The 16,270-nt window shown below is 40.8% G+C and overlaps 1 protein-coding gene across 1 annotated transcript in view; it reads left to right on the top strand.

The window, feature by feature from the left end:
• Window positions 1-2,555: 2,555 nt before the first annotated feature.
• Window positions 2,556-16,270, top strand: part of CAVIN1 (caveolae associated protein 1) — a 28,094-nt gene continuing 14,379 nt past the window's right edge. Inside the window, exon 1 of the mRNA XM_072111720.1 lies at window positions 2,556-3,217. Coding sequence (XP_071967821.1) covers window positions 2,792-3,217 — 426 coding nt within the window. The 5' untranslated portion in view covers window positions 2,556-2,791. The remainder of the gene's footprint in view (window positions 3,218-16,270) is intronic.

Here is a 16,270-nt window from a genome sequence, read left to right as displayed (position 1 = left end):
GGCGAAGAGGATGGATGCAAAGTATTGCATCCATCTCCTGGCCTCCTCTAAGAATATAAATTGCCCAGCAGGGAGAAGGTTCCCCGTGACGTTGCTGTCCACATAAAGACAGTGGGGGCATTTATTATTTTCGACTTTTAAACAGTAAACTAGCGGAATTATTTTTTCCCTTGCTGCACTTATGCATTAAGTGTCAGCGCCAAAATTGTGGCACTGCTTTTCCGTTGCATCTAAGTTTCCTACTCATTTTTTTTACACAATTTTTGGCACACAATCAGATAGCTGGTCTAGGAAGTTCTATTTCACCTTAATGAATGTCGAGACAGTTAAAATATTTTTGTTTGTGCGCCAATTCACTAATCCCTTGCGCCAGAAACTTACATCCGATGACACTGTGCGCCCAAATTGCTAAATGCAGAACAGTGACATCACACCCTGAACATTGGCAGCAGCCATTCATTGGCTTTTTTTTCCGCTTCCAGGAGGGTGGGAGGTACAGGGCAACGTATCTCATTGATTGAGCTTACATTGGGATACGTCCTTGACCTCCATTGTAAGGACACGTAGGGAATCCTCCAGATGTATCCTTACAGCAGATTAGAAAAATGAGTTGTTCACCCTATGGCATACATTTTTGGAAGAATATCTGACATGTTTATGACTTGTTTATTTCTATGCCCTTTCTAGGGAAATGAGGGGTTCATACATGTATATTTTTTTAGATCCCATATGGAAACCAATTGGATACAAGCTGTTTAGGTGCTGGCGTTGGGTACAGGCTTCACTGCAGCACTTTAAACGCTGACAACTGCGATCAGCGCTGTTACTACAGACACCTTCCCTATATGGAGAGGGAAGTTCATACAGCTCTGACTACACTGTGTCATACTAATATGCCACATGGGCATAAAATCCGGTCCTTGTTCTATGATCATTGATAATATTAGTCTGCATATGCTGTTTTTATGCAGCATGGTGCTATTATTCATTACTATGTGATGATCATGGTAGTGGATTGCATGAGGGGGGGGTGAGCTTTTGAGATGTTTTTAAAGAAATTTGCACTTAATTCACTAGGCCTGTGAATCCAAAGTGCATTGATTGAAGGGACCCCATTTGTGAAATTGAATGCCTGTTGGGAAGGTTAAGTGATCCCACTGCGAACCTAAATCCTTTAAAATCATAGACGAAAAAGTGTCTCTTGTGGCAAAGTGGAGATGCGAGTCTAAGTAAACAAGTGGATACTTTTGAGGCATAAGTAAAAGAATCCAAAAAAGAAAGAACCATACAATTCTGGTATACAATTTGTAGGGCCAGAGAACATTTGCCTTCTGCTCTGCACTTTGAGGTGGAGCCACCAAAGCTTCTTTAATACCTGTTCCATTAATTCAGCTTCTAACAGATTGAAGTTTGCCCTGAAACTACCCTATAGAACTTGGAATCCCCTGACAGGCGCAGGGAGTTTTCCTAGAGGGGAAACATCTGAATGTTAATGATTTCAAGCACTTTTCCACTAGCAGAGTTTTCCATTCTCCTTCCAGTGGAGCCCACCCACCTGCCACATAGTGATCTACAAAAACTCACCCGCCTAGTTTTCTATTCATATCCAAAACTTCCCAACATTATATTGCTTACCTAGATACATACTCTACTGATATGATTATGATACAAATAATAATCATCTTGATATGTCATATGATTATTTTTCAACATGAGGGGGTAATTTGATAAGAATGAACACAACTAAATATTATGTAGTGATATCAAATATAAACTGGATTGTCATTTGTTTATACTCGTACTGGAATAGTCGGATGATTTGGTCCCTCTTATGGGGCTTATTTATTCACATGTTGTTTCATTTTACAATGTTTCAGTTTTAAAATATTTTGATACGTTGGGCTTACAAGACTGTAACGTCGCACTGTAACATTGCATCTCATGATTTTCTTTGCGAGCACAGGAAATCACGATTGTCGCAACAAATCCAAACTTTTGGATTTTGTCTTTTACAGGTTGCAAGTTCTGCACAACTTTTCTGGCATTATATGCAACTCAAGTCACGTGCAAATGTGACCTGTCTGGGATTTGGCATTTACAGCTAATAACACCCCTAAATAGTCACACAACAGCAAGTTGCTGACATGCTTTTATTTATGTCACTTGCCTGAGTGCATTGCTGCACTTGTTTTGCAGGAGAATATCCCAGAAAAGAAATAGTTTACATAAAACCCCCAGATACGGCTTTCTTCATTTGACTCTATTGTGTGTCAAAAATGATAATTGAACTCTTTGTTATAGCAGTCTGTAAGGGAAAAGGTTAATGTATTAGGATTCCCCATTACATGATAAGACTGAGTGTTCTTCACTCTCCCTCTGCTGGTGCATTCCTCAGCCTGTGCTTGCATGCAAGGAGACTAGTCACCTCCCTTATAACTATTTTAATCATTTCAGAACTAGAAGAGGGAGAGGTTTGGTCTGCAGCTTGCTTCTCCAAATTACTCTGGGTGGAGTTATCCAATGACAGGGATTCAGTGTACATAGGCTCTCCCCCTCCTTTCAGGTCCAACCCTACCAGTACAGTTATGCAGAGCACTGCTGTTCTGCATAGAGGCTCACACACAAACACATACACACACACACGCACACGTCCCATGCTAGCTATTTCTGGCCAGCATCCCGGCAACCAGCATTATCAACGTTTCTGGATCCCACACCGCTTGTTTTCCTCTTTGTTCTCTTTCTGGTTTGAACACATTTAAATCTTCGCCAATTTAAGGCAGCTGTCAAAATGGCGGATACCACCTTGCAGATAGTCGAGCAGCCTTCCATCATCCCTGATACTCCTCCAGGGGAAACTTCAGAGAGTGAGCCCATCAAGGCAGACCAAATCAATGGGGTTTTGGTGTTGAGCCTTTTGGACAAGATTATAGGAGCAGTGGACCAGATTCAGTTGACCCAAACCCAACTGGAGAAAAGACAAGAGGAGATGGAGGATGTAGTGGGCAGCATTCAAGGTGAACTGACCAAGCTGACCAAGTCCCATGCCACCACCAGCAATACGGCCAGTAAGCTTTTAGAGAAAGTAAGAAAGGTCAGCGTCAACGTCAAGACAGTGAGACAAAACCTGGAGCGGCAGCAAGCGCAGATCAAAAAGTTGGAAACCAATGAATCCGAGTTGCTGAGACGTAGAAACTTCAAAGTTATGATCTACCAGGTGAGAGCTGGCTCTATATGTCTATGCATGGTGTCCGCATAGTCTCATATATATGCTTGTTCTTCTAACTTTGTGTAGTATAGATCACTAAACTTAGGGCCACTTTTAACAAAATGCATTGTTATACTACTACACAATTAACCCTGTACTGTATTTCTAACACAACTCTTTCCTCCATACTGTTGGGTAGACTTTGTGAATGAAAAGCTTAGAAAATTCAAGTAAATATCTCCATATGTACTTTATGTTGTAGCAAGCAACATTCATTAATTGTATGCTGAACATCCTTCTCTGAAAACCTAGTGCATGGCTCAGGCATCATGGAGTAAAGGGTGTGGATAATGGGCACCTGCCAAATATCTCTTTTTTTATGTCATATTTACTCAAGGCTCTTATGAAATGAGTACTTTAGTATGTGCCCATTGTAGTTCCTCTCACCAGTAACTCACAGCAATATTACCCATCTCTTTACTGCTTAGTGTAAATGACAAGGTAAGTGATGGCGAATAACGTAAATGTACGACACTATATTTTCCAACATGACTCTAATTTCATCTGATAAATCAAAGCTCCACACTACAGAAATGTGCATTCTCTTTTATAATGAATATATTAAAGTTATTTGATAGAACATGTTGGTGACAGTTGTCGCCTGCCCAAGTAGTTGAAAAATGCAGATATTTTTGGCATGGCAAGTGAGCCATCTTGCCGCATAACTTTCTAACCCAAGTAAATGGAAGAAGAAAGTGTGGGCGACAATGTATTATGACAATTATCCAGATTGTACAGAAGCCTGGTAAATATATTTTGGCCAGGTGATCCAGGTTGTCATCCTAAATAATGATAAAGATATGTTAAAACCTTCATTCTAATGGGGGCATATAAAGCAGTCATCCAGGATTGTGAGGATGGGTAACAATACTACATCTGCCAGTGGTTGTGCCTTCCATTCCATGAACGTGAATGAGCTGCAATATCAGAAAGGGCCCATGGACCGTTTTTTATTTCTAATCCTAGACAAGTCCTACTATAAAAATGCTCAAGAGGTGATCCCCAGGGAAGGCCATGGGTTGCAATGGTTATGATGACCACATACCCAATCTTTAGCTGTATGCTGCTGTGTGGAAATCACTTCATTGTGTGCTTATAGGATAAAGTTTACATTCTCTCTCAGTAGAAGAAACACTAAGTCAAGTGGGCTCTAAATTATTCACTAATGTATACATTGATGTATCCAGCTGAATAACCTTCTTACAGAAGGCTGGCTTGGAAGATTGATGTAAACATCTATAATAATTGGTTTACCTGTGATTTTTTTGTTATAGTCGTACAAAGTCGTACTGAGGCACATCCATCAATCTGCGCCATTGTAAATGACATGGCTACAGTGGAAGAACTACCATTATGCAGCCCTATTTATGAGCATATGACATCAATTTGTAGCAGACCGACCATGTACAGCTACAAAGTTTCATAGTTAGTTCAGTATCATAGATGAATTTTTCTTTGGCAGTCCCATAGGCTTTAGATGGAGTGGCTGTATTTATGGTTGACCCCCAATTTTGTAAATACTGGGGCTCGGAGAAGTGAAACTCTATGAGAAATCATTCACATAGAGCTTTGGGTAACCCCTTTAAGTAAGGCTGAAAGTCTTATCAAAATACAAAACTAATATTAAAATGCATACCAAGCATTGGAAGCATTGTCTACTTCTCTCCAAAAATGACCTAAAATGATTTCGAATTTCTCTATGCCTCTCTGTTGTCTTATCTCCACATTCAGTTACACATATAAAAAAGCAGTGTATTTTTTGAAGAAGTCAGGTCTGAATATTATATCTTGTTGCACCTGTTTCCGAACTCCAGTTCTCTCTTTAAACTTCATAGCCTGAAGACAGGAACTGTACATGGCCATTGTCTCGCTTCCCTCTAGATCACATCCATGTCTGTACTCTGTGTACTCTAATTATAAACAGACTCGGCCGAGAGAATCCTCTCTAATCAGACAAGAACCGCACAAAATTCTAGTTTCATCCTTTTTTGTATTTTAACTCTACATTTTAAGTATGTTTGTAGGGAATTCTGCCAATGGGATAAGTGCACTCTTGCATTTTCCAGTGACTCACAGTTTGTTGGGTGTCCTAAGGAATGGGGTGTGCACACAGGCAGAGGAATGGGGTGGGACCGCCAACTCTTATTATAACTGTACATGTTTAGCTTTGGGATTTTGTGCTTTTTCTTTACAAGATATGAGAATATTTTAAGAAAGACAATGATTATGGTTCACTCCAGTAGCATTTTCATTAGCGAAATCACCTTTCTTATGTGCATGCATGTAAATATATAATGGGGTTAATTAGGTTTTATCTGGCAATTTAATTCACCTGTCACGGCCACAGTGTTGATAACTATACATCTGCTAGAGCATCAGTTTAGGTTGTAGCAGGGGCTGGCTGACTATGCAATGTTAATGCTGAACCTCCATATACCAAGGTCGACGTGATGGGCAATGCCATGCTAAAGCAGAGTGAAGGAAAGGGGTTTGTATAGTGGTATTGTTATTTTTATATTTCGCTGTGATTTATATTTAAAAACCCTGATCCTGGACAACCTTTTTAATGAGCAATAAACTGTAACAGACTGCTGTAGCCATGCTCAGATTTTAGTCAGTAGAACTTTATACGTGCCCCTTCCCTCCCCTTCAATAAAAGCAAATTGGGAACACAAGGTACCTGGGTGGAAGACCCGCCCTAGCTCAATTTGTGAAGTCACTAAATGCAAAAGGCCAAACTTGGAATTCCACCCAACGTGCAACCATATATGTTATACTGCAACTTTGACAATGATTGATTTCAAAGTGATTCTTATTATTTCTTTCTAAACCCAAACATTGAATGACTGCCCATTCTACTACTTATGCTATTTGCACGCACATACCCATTTTCATCTAATGTGACAAAGATTCCATGGCCCGTACTCAGACGTACACAATGAATAGTATTTGTGTCATAGGCCCTATTTCGTGAACATACAATGTGTAGAGAACAATGAGTATTCTAACAAGTGCAATTTCCTTTTGGAATATTACAGCTAAATCAACTAAAACAGGAAAAACAACAGTATTTACTGTATGTCTTGGCCAGATGCACAACACAACCTAATTGTTCCCTGTAACCAGCACCACTGAGTATAAATTAACCACTCACTCTAGCTCTTCAACATGATGGCATCCTAAATGGCTTGCATCAATATTGTGGACCTGCAGTTTAGTGTTACAAATCACCCCATAAAATCTTGATCCTGGAAGGTATAAAAAGCCCCAAATGTTTATACTTACCTAGAGATAAGTCTGATAAGGTGCTTTGGACTCTGCTCCACCTGATGCCTGTGCATAGCTTCAATGGTGCTGGCACAGTATACCCTGGCTTCATTGTGCATGCACCAGAATCATAGTTCATACTTACCTAGAGATGAGTCCGATAAGGTGTATCAGAATAATCTCTGCTGCTCCGAATGCCAGTGCATTGCATCAGTGGAGCATGCACCGAAACCTTCAATCTCTGCAAGTCACACAGAATATTTAACCCCCCCCCCTGCCTGTTAACTAACTTCTCTTCCCTTACTGATGAAATAGTTTCCTAGTCATATCTCACTACGTGTACACTTGACCCAATTCCATTGCATCTTATTCCAACCTTACCACTAAGCTCATCCCAGCTATAACTCATCTTATTAACCTTTTGCCATCCACTGCTATTGTTTCATATTCCTTCAAACATATAACTGTCACACCCATCCTAAAGAAGCCATCTCTGAAACTATCTGCTCTGCCGAAGTATCGCCCTATCTCACTGCTTCCATTTGCTTCAAAACTCCTGGAACAAGATGTCCAACTAGAACTATCTTTCTATTTCCTACCTTTTGTCCAACTTGCCCCTTGACAAACTACAATGTGGGTTTTGACAGTCCATTGAGACTGCCCTAACCGAAGTCTCTAATGACCCATTGTCAGTGAAGACAAAGCACCACTACTTTGTTCTCCTCCTCCTTGATCTGTCATATAACTTTGGCACTGTTGACCACTCTCTCCTGCTGCAGATGCTATGTTCTCTTGGCTTCACTGACCTGACTCTCTCCTAGATCTCCTTATACCTCTCCAATCAGCCATTCATTATCTATCAGTCTCATACTACCTCTTCACCTCACCCCCTCTCAGTTGGTGTCCCTCATGGTTCTGTCCTGGGACCCCTACTCTTCTCCATCTACACCTTGGGCCTGGGACATCTAATTAAGTATCATGGCTTTCAATACCTCTCCTATGGAGATGACACACATATCTATATTTCTGGTGCAGATACCTCCTCTCTTCTACCCAAAATCCCATAGTGTCTATCAGCCATATCCTCCTTCTTCTCTTCCCGTTTTCTAAAACCTAACATGGATAAAACATAACTTATAATCTTTCTTCCACCTAACACATCTTTCCCACCAGACATAACCATCACAATTCATGGCTCCACACTCACCCCAGTCTATACTGTCTGCTGCCTTGGAGTCATCAAACTCCTGCCGCCTCCATCTGTGGATCCGACCCTTCCTAAATCCAGAGTCTACAAATGGCCAATTTGTCAGCACAATTTTACTCTCTGTCAATCAGGATGCTTCGCTATGTTTCATCTATACCCTTTATGTGATTTTAAGAAGTTTTTGGAATAAAAGTTACATGGTTTTATCCACACCTGGTGCGGCATGTGATTCTTCTCTGCCAAACTCCAACTCAACCTTCGTGGTCCCAGAGCAGCAGCCAACACAGTGAACGGACAGAAGACGGTGAGCGGAAAATGTAATTCTTCTTCATTTCTGACACAGTACACCCTGGCTTCATTGTGCATGCATCGGAACCATAGTTTATACATACTTAGAGTAGGACACCTGACTTCATTATGCATGCATTGGACTAATGGGAACTGGGGTCTCACGGCATAACTGTGAAGGTGCAGACGGTGAGAGCTGGACAGGCTGTAGGCCCTGAGAGAAATGATTCTGGGTGATCTGGGATACTGCCACTCGTCCATAAAGACCTGTAGTTGGTTTAGTGTCCCCAATCACTCCACTGATCAATATGGAGTTTTTTTTATAAATCCACCCTCCTGTTCCAAAGATACGGCCCTAGAATTTTCTATATGAATTAACTCTTACTAGCCAAGGGAGCATTAACCTTTTATTTTCTCTGGGGAAGAGCCTTTGCATGTTGTGCTATTCACATATAAACTTACAACAACCAAATCTTTTGAATTGGTGGGTGCATTTAAAAAACTAAAAAAGCAGGGGCACAGCAGAAACCAACCATTTACCTGAAGCAAAGGTTTTGTTTCCTACAATAACCCCTTGAATCACTAATACTGCAAACATGGTATTATACCCTACTGCAGCATAGTGCACTATGAACAGTGAAATGTATACAGTGGTATATTAATCCCCTAAATAGTGGTGTACTACCCCGATCTAGGCTTGAGTTAGACTGTGCATTACTCTTTACTTCTTTGCTAAGGGTCCTATTAGGGTCGTATTTGACATATGCTCTTCATCGCAATAGCCACCTCACCTGTAACACACAAGGAAAGAAACTCTTGTTCTTGGGGCAGTACAGTAGGGAATCTTAAAGGACATCTACAACCATGATCAAGGTATAATCATGTAGATTCCCCTATCGGAATAACTATAATATCGACTTTCACAAAGAAAACTGACAAGCATTTTTCCCCCCCTTGCTGCGCCTGTTGCACTTCATTTATGTAGTGTTAGCGTCACAATATGGGTGTTTTTCCAACACTCATGACATGCTCTTTATTGGGTGCAAAATTGTGGCACCACTTGTTAATCCAACACTTTTCCGGCACATTTTCTGACTCGTTTTGCGATGCAATCCAGCTTTTTCTGGTCTATGGAGTTCTATTTCATGTTCGTGAATGGGGAGACATTTCTTAACCTTTTTGTTTGTGCGCCAATTCACTAATACCATGCGCCACAAACTTACATCCCACTGAAAATTATAGCATGTTTCCTGTGCCACTCTCCGCCCAAATTAATAAATGCCTGCCTATGTCTCATGGCTGGTGCATAATATTTTCCATTTCAGTCAAGAAGGTGTTGGACCAAGTGTTAGCCAAGCACTGATCTTAGCTATCTCCAGCAGTCCACATAGACCAGAATATAGTAGTGATGCGTTGAAGGGTCCTGCCCCTCTGTTTAAACTGGGAGCCAGTTATCACGTATCCTACATTTAATTCTCAATAACACAGTCAATAGGAGTAAACATGGATATGTAGACATTCAGCAGAAGATTTAAGTCAAATGTGATGTGAACTACTTTCTGCAGCTTAACATTAGTTGGCTGATATCAATGCCATGCATGCTTGTCTACACGCCTTGCTACGTTGTTCAACTGATTCCTAATCATAGATGGGTACAATTGTCACATGCTTTTTTTTATTTAGCTAGAAATGCGCAACTAATGGACATAGAGACTACTGAACATAAGTGGATAGGATCCTAATTTGTTGTTCTAATAAAGGCAGAAACTGAGCTGTGATTGGTTGCTCATTGTCACAGCAGCAGCAGACAATGGCTCCTGTATATGTTGGTTAATAAGTGTAATTTGGAAAGTGCGGGGTGAAAAAAACAAATCTATGATGTTCCCTGAGTCACAGGGAGCGGCTGTGCAAAATTTAGTGATTGTAAACACAACAGTGCAGATTCCTTTAGTGGACATACATACACACACATACATACATACATAAGGTGAGATTTGTTGGCGCCGGCATATGATAGCAGCCACGCCTGCAGCCATGCATCAGATACATCAAGAGTCTTAGGCTTCATGATGTATCTTGCGTGGTTGGAGATCAGTCTCCGCAAAGCACAACCCAGTGTATTTAATTTTATGACGGAACTGATCAGTCAGGCGCTATAAAAATGCTGACATCAATGAGATGTGCGCCAAAATCTCACATGGACTGCGCCTTAATTTTGCTATCTGACCAATTTTTTCCTGGTCTATCGTGCGCCAAAAATTGCGCCTAAAAATGCCGACAAAATACACATAAATGTGGAGGATAATATGGAAACGTTAGGCCACGCCCACCTGCGCCAAAAAAAGATGAAGGTGTCGGGATAGTCGGAAACATCTGTTCTTTCTGGCGCAAACTCATTGTAAATGATCCGCAACAGTTCTGCGCCAAAAAAACATTAAAATCCCTGCATTTTTTTGGCGCGGAATGCGATAATACATGTGCCCCAATGTGTGAGTATAAAAATATGTATATTTTTTAAGTTGGGGAGGGGGCTCTATTTAGTCTGCTATGGTGCCCTGCCTCTACTAGTTATGCCCCTGCTAACACATAGGGGCAGATTTACTTACCCGGCCCATTCGCAATCCAGCGGTGGATTCAGGTCTTCCGGCGAATCACTAAGGCAGTTCCTCCGACGTCCACCAGGTGTCGCTGCTGTGCTGAAGTCCGCCGAGGCCCGCCGGAGTTCACGATTCTATACTTGGTGAAGGTAAGTGCGTGTCCCGCAACACTTTTTTTTAAAAGAATGCGGCGGTTTCTCCGAATCCGTCGGGTTTTCGTACAGCCACGCCCCCCGATTTCCGTCGAGTGAATCTGATCGTGTGCGCCAAAAACAAGGGGCAATACAGGGAAAATCGGTGCAAATCCGAAATATTCGGGTAACACGTCGGGAAAACGTGAATCGGGCCCTTAGTAAATGACGCCCATAAAGCTGATGGGGTGTCATTGGCTAGGCTTACACTCAAGTTTCAGGCAATGGTGGAGGAGGTTGGTTGCGTAAATTAATGCATGAATAAGGGGCAGAACATGGGATGGGGATGTGGTTTACCTGATCTAGAGGACAATGTTACTGACATAGTGGGAGTGAGGTGTTTTTGAGGACATTAGAGTTACACTTATAATGCTAGAAGTACTATTTGCCGCTTGAAAGCAATTATAGGGCAAACGGTACCCTCAGAGTTTGACCACCCTGTATTATGGGGTATTTTTTTACTAAAACAAAAATGTTAGGGTGAGCTACACAGACACTCCTTTCTCCATTATCAGATCACCCTGCTTATAAAGGGAGGCATATTAGGGAATTGCATTGTCCTCTGTTCTGTAAAGAGAATCGGGATAAGTTTATACTTGTTGACATCAGTATCCTATCCTGTAAGGTTGTTATAAATGTCTTCTTACTTCAAACATGATTCATTTTTCTGCTTTATAATACAGTATTGTTTTTAGAACAAGTTTAGGCAGCAGATCACCAGTGGAGATCACAATTTTAGAATATACTGTATTTAGACATCATCATTTAGTCATTCACAATATCGTTTTATCAAATGTAGTTACATCCCCAATGTTACAGCAACTAAAAATTAATATTACAGTAATAATTTATAAAAATTAACTAATTAAAATTAATATACAACTTTATACTTTTTATTCTTTCTAAAGTTATGCAAACACTTAAAATAGTTATTCTAATTACTAATTATCTTATTTTCTCCATCTTTGAATGATTCCTGTATTACTGCTGGTATTTTTAGATCTTTTTAGAACCAAATAATATGGATATTGTTAATATATTTACATAGAGCACTAAGGGACCTGTTGTCTTGATGTCTGTCAAATGTCTTATTGTCTGGGGGTACAACAGATGGGATCCTAAGAAAATCAGATATTTATTTACAATCTCAAAGACACAGTTCTGGATGATTATAGAAATTATAGTACAAAAGATCTGGATAACAAATGACACAAACACCCTGAGAACACAAGTACATTCACATTAGTATTTGTGCATGAGAAGATAGACATATAGCTCTGATATAGGATTTCAGGAAAAGAGTTCGGGCCAAATGCTTGGATACTTTTAGTAGGGGCACATAGTGTAGTCTTCTTTAGCAAAACTCCATTTAACAGGTGCCAATGTGATTGCAGCATAGGGCAAGGGACCAAATGGGTTGTGTACTTCATGTTTCTATTTCTAAGGCAGCATATCTGAGCTTGATGCACTCTCACCCCTGCAGACACACATTTACTCTAAGTACATTGACCAAAAACTTTGAAAATACAGAATAATTATGATGATTATTTAATGGTGCAAGACCCTTAAAATCTTATGTAGTGCAGTGTTCATCTTTCCAGCCACTATAGATTTACATTGATCTTCACCACATATCAACAAGGGACTTATGATATATAAGTATAATGTTTGGAGTTCAATCCTTGGCACTGTGCTCAGTCTGTGATATCTGGTTAGTGCATGGATTGATCAGATTCAGCAACGTAAGGGATATCAAAGTCAACTAATTGACTTCAAAATTCTGTATTTTATGACTTTTTTAAAGGAGTCGATAATATTCAGGATAACTGTAGTGTAAGATGCTGGAAGACAATCATGGTCATGTTGAATTGGATACAAATATGCTGAGTCCAAACAATGTGCCAGAGATGGTGATGAGAAATGGTTATTGCAGAAATGAATGAAGCAGGTGATAATAGGAAACTTTGGAATACACTTCACAAAGAAAAGAAGCTTCTCTGTGCCCTTTTGTGCCTGCTTCTTTCTTCTGTAGTGAGCAGTGTTTCTGAATCTGTATCTATTTCAGACACATAAGAAATCTAATTATTAACTATTTTGTTACCTAGAGATGATTCAGCTCTATAAGGGGGCTAGACTATCCATTGACTGTCTGTAAAGAGTTAAAGCAAACCCGTCACTATGGATGTCATTTTTAGCAGGTGACAGGTTACAGGTTCTGTGCTGATTTTAATTATGCCTTTGTAAGCATTCTGAATAATTGCACTAGTTTAGAAACTTTTATTTCACATTACCTGGCTCCCTGCCAGCAGCGTGTGGTGAGTATTGGTAGTTGGGGGGGAGATGCAGCCTGTGTGCCTGTATCACTCCTTAACACTCATCCAGTCCCCTCCCCAGAAGGAGGTGACATCCCACGAGAGGTGTGATTTCCTGCCTCCTGCGTGATAGATGCCTCCCTCTCCAGCAGGGGAGAGGTAGGTAACATTTCACGAGAGGTGAAGAATTAACAGCATGAAATATTGGACATTGGGTCCCTGCTCTGTGCTGCTTTTTATAACTTTATTTCAGGCGATCCTAGCATGTCAAGCTTAAAGAAACCCAGTACCTGGATCCAGGTGCAGAGGATTATAGGTGTATATATCTGTAGTTTAATATAGCTTAATTCTTGTGGTAGATTTCTTTTTAGTGATGTTGCCAACACAGCCACACCAAAAATTTGCACAACAAAATTGTACAAATTGCATATAAAATTTAAAATATGTAAAATACTTGAAAAGTCATAACCAATCACTTTGATGAACACAATATGAGCATGGGCAGGGTGAGCAACTACCTGTCACCTCTGTCATCTCTAATAGAGAGCAGTGGGAATGTTACTGAAATTCCATCTAAACCCAACCTTGTTATCTCCTGAGATTTGATACCAAGGTATATCTGCCAACATTCGAATGACATTTTCTTATTAGTACATGATCATTTAGCTGAAGAAAGCTGTAACCTTTATCTGACAGCAGGGTTATGTCTTTGTAAAGGCCTAGATACACACTGGTCTGTGTGTGTGGGAGGTGTGGGTGAAGAAGAACGTACCCTGAGATGTGACAAACACTTCTCTATATCAGCGTGGGCAGCAAATGTGAAAGGTTGTGTGTGTAGGAGGAATGGTGCGGAGAATACCTATGACTGTGCGCTGAGGAATTATTGGTTTTATCTCCTAATTATTGTGTATTAAAAAGTGTATGAAGTCACTATTACAATTGTATATGGTCAGTAATCCTAATGTTTAGGCCTGGACTGCAGATCTAGTTATTCTAGTTTAAAGAGTATTAGATGGGTGGAATGTTTCCCCCAAATGTTTTTTATTATGTCATAGAACACCATTGGTTTATGGTTTTTAACTACATTGACTAATATGCTTTTGAGATGGTGCACATCCAGATGTATATAGCATAATAACGTACCTATGTGCATTGGCTGTATGATATGAGAAATTATTTACATGTCTGTGTCTGATAGAACACATGTATTTGGATCTTATATATATTTCCACGAATACTTTGTGCATATATAGTGCATATATACAGTATATATATATATATATATATATATATGCGTTTGCGTGGGTGTGTATCAATGTTAAGGGTGTCCTGAGGACATCTGTTGACCAGCCAGACCATGCTCTTAGGTTGCCCCAGTCTCAGAGTATGAGTAGCCAGTGGCCTCATAGATGTGTCCGACTCTTAGACTGCAGCTAATGCCTAGTTCTCGCCGGCTGAAGGAATGCAGGGATCCTGCGTGTCTGGATAGTGAATCACATAGCTAAATATGGATCGCTCTTTCTGCCAGCTGAACACTGATATAGGGGCTGCGTACAGTACACAGCACGGGGGGCAGAGAACAGGGTAAATACATTGAAATAATTCTCAGCTTAGATCAATGCAGCCAGAAAACTCACCAATTAATCTATATACAAAGATTATATACCAAACTTCAAGGACACCCCCTTACCTTATCTAACTGTCTGAGGAACTGGACAATGGAATAGGAACAGTGATCCATAGCCCCCCAAAAATCTCAATTCATTAATAAGTATATTGTAAAATAAACTACTAAATTCTTATAAAATATAATTAACGTGGACCCTTCCTTCCTTGAGTTATTGTTCGTGGTTCTTATGGTCTCTACCATTCTAAATTTGATATATTATTCAGTGGAGCGAATGTATTAAAAACATCAAATGTCTTGTACGCCCCTCTTCCAGCAGAAGCTATTCACTCGCAGCACTGCCCATGATTGCTGGTCTCTGTTATTATATCCAGCCGCATGCCTGTTACAGCAGTAGTTTCAGGCAGTATTAGGTGCGCGGATATGGCCAGGCCTCCACTGCCGGCCTCTTTATACAAACAGAGACCCGGCAGTGACAGGCACTGCTGCGGGTGAACAAGCGTGCTGGAAAAGGTGAGTATAAGAGTTTTATCTTTTTCAATAGATCCCACAGTAATATTTTTTTATTCCTGGACAATTCCTTTAAGCTAGATTGTAAATATTGTTGTTAACTTGTACACTTGGCTGACCAAGGTATTCATGCACTGGCCCACCTTGTTTTCTACTTGTGTACCCCCCTTCATATAAAATCATAAACCTGGAGCTAAATAAAGATGCACACCTCTATAACGGATGATGGTGAACCAACAGCAGGTACTATGTCTGACATCTGGTCTCTGAAAGGACATCTGAGGCTTAGGCACATAAATGGGGACAACTGTGGCAGAAACACTGATGAGGACATCTGAGGCTGAAGTACAGGGGAGGATAACGGATGCTGAACTGCAGATGAGGACACTGAAGCTGACATACTGATGAAGATATCTGAAGCTAATGTATTGAAGAGGATTACTGAGGCTGATGATCTGATGGGGGCAGCTAAGGCCAGATTAAAGAGTCAACAGTATCAGGACATTTAAAGGAAACCTACCACCACAGATCGGGTGGTAGATCGTGAGGATAGCCCTTTTAAGGGCCCCAAGCCCCAGTAGCCTCTCTGATCCTCCTACCGGCATATCTCTGTAGCTGCGCACCCTCATCCGCAGTCAGCGTTCTGTGCATGCGCAGAATGCAGGCCCGCAGCTGCGCGGAGCTCCTCGTAGCTGCACGCCGAAGATATGCCGGTAGGAGGATCAGAGAGGCTACTGGGACGTGGAGTAGCCGTGCTGTGTAGCCTCAGCTCCGGCTACTCCACACCCCAGTAGCCTCTTTACAAAATTAGCCTATTAGGGCAATAAAAAGGGCTATCCTCACGTACAATAGAGGCACCTACCACCCAATCTACCGTAATAGCTAGATCTGTGGTGGTAGGTCTCTTCAAAGGGGTTTGAAAAACTTGGCTGTTTTTTTCCAAAAACAGCACCACACCTGACCATGATTTGTACTGGTTTTACAGTTGAGTTGGAATTCCGTC

Source organism: Engystomops pustulosus, chromosome 6 (assembly GCF_040894005.1).
Source record: "Engystomops pustulosus chromosome 6, aEngPut4.maternal, whole genome shotgun sequence".
Classification (NCBI taxonomy): Eukaryota; Metazoa; Chordata; class Amphibia; order Anura; family Leptodactylidae; genus Engystomops; species Engystomops pustulosus.
This window is presented reverse-complemented; position numbering and strand designations above follow the sequence as displayed.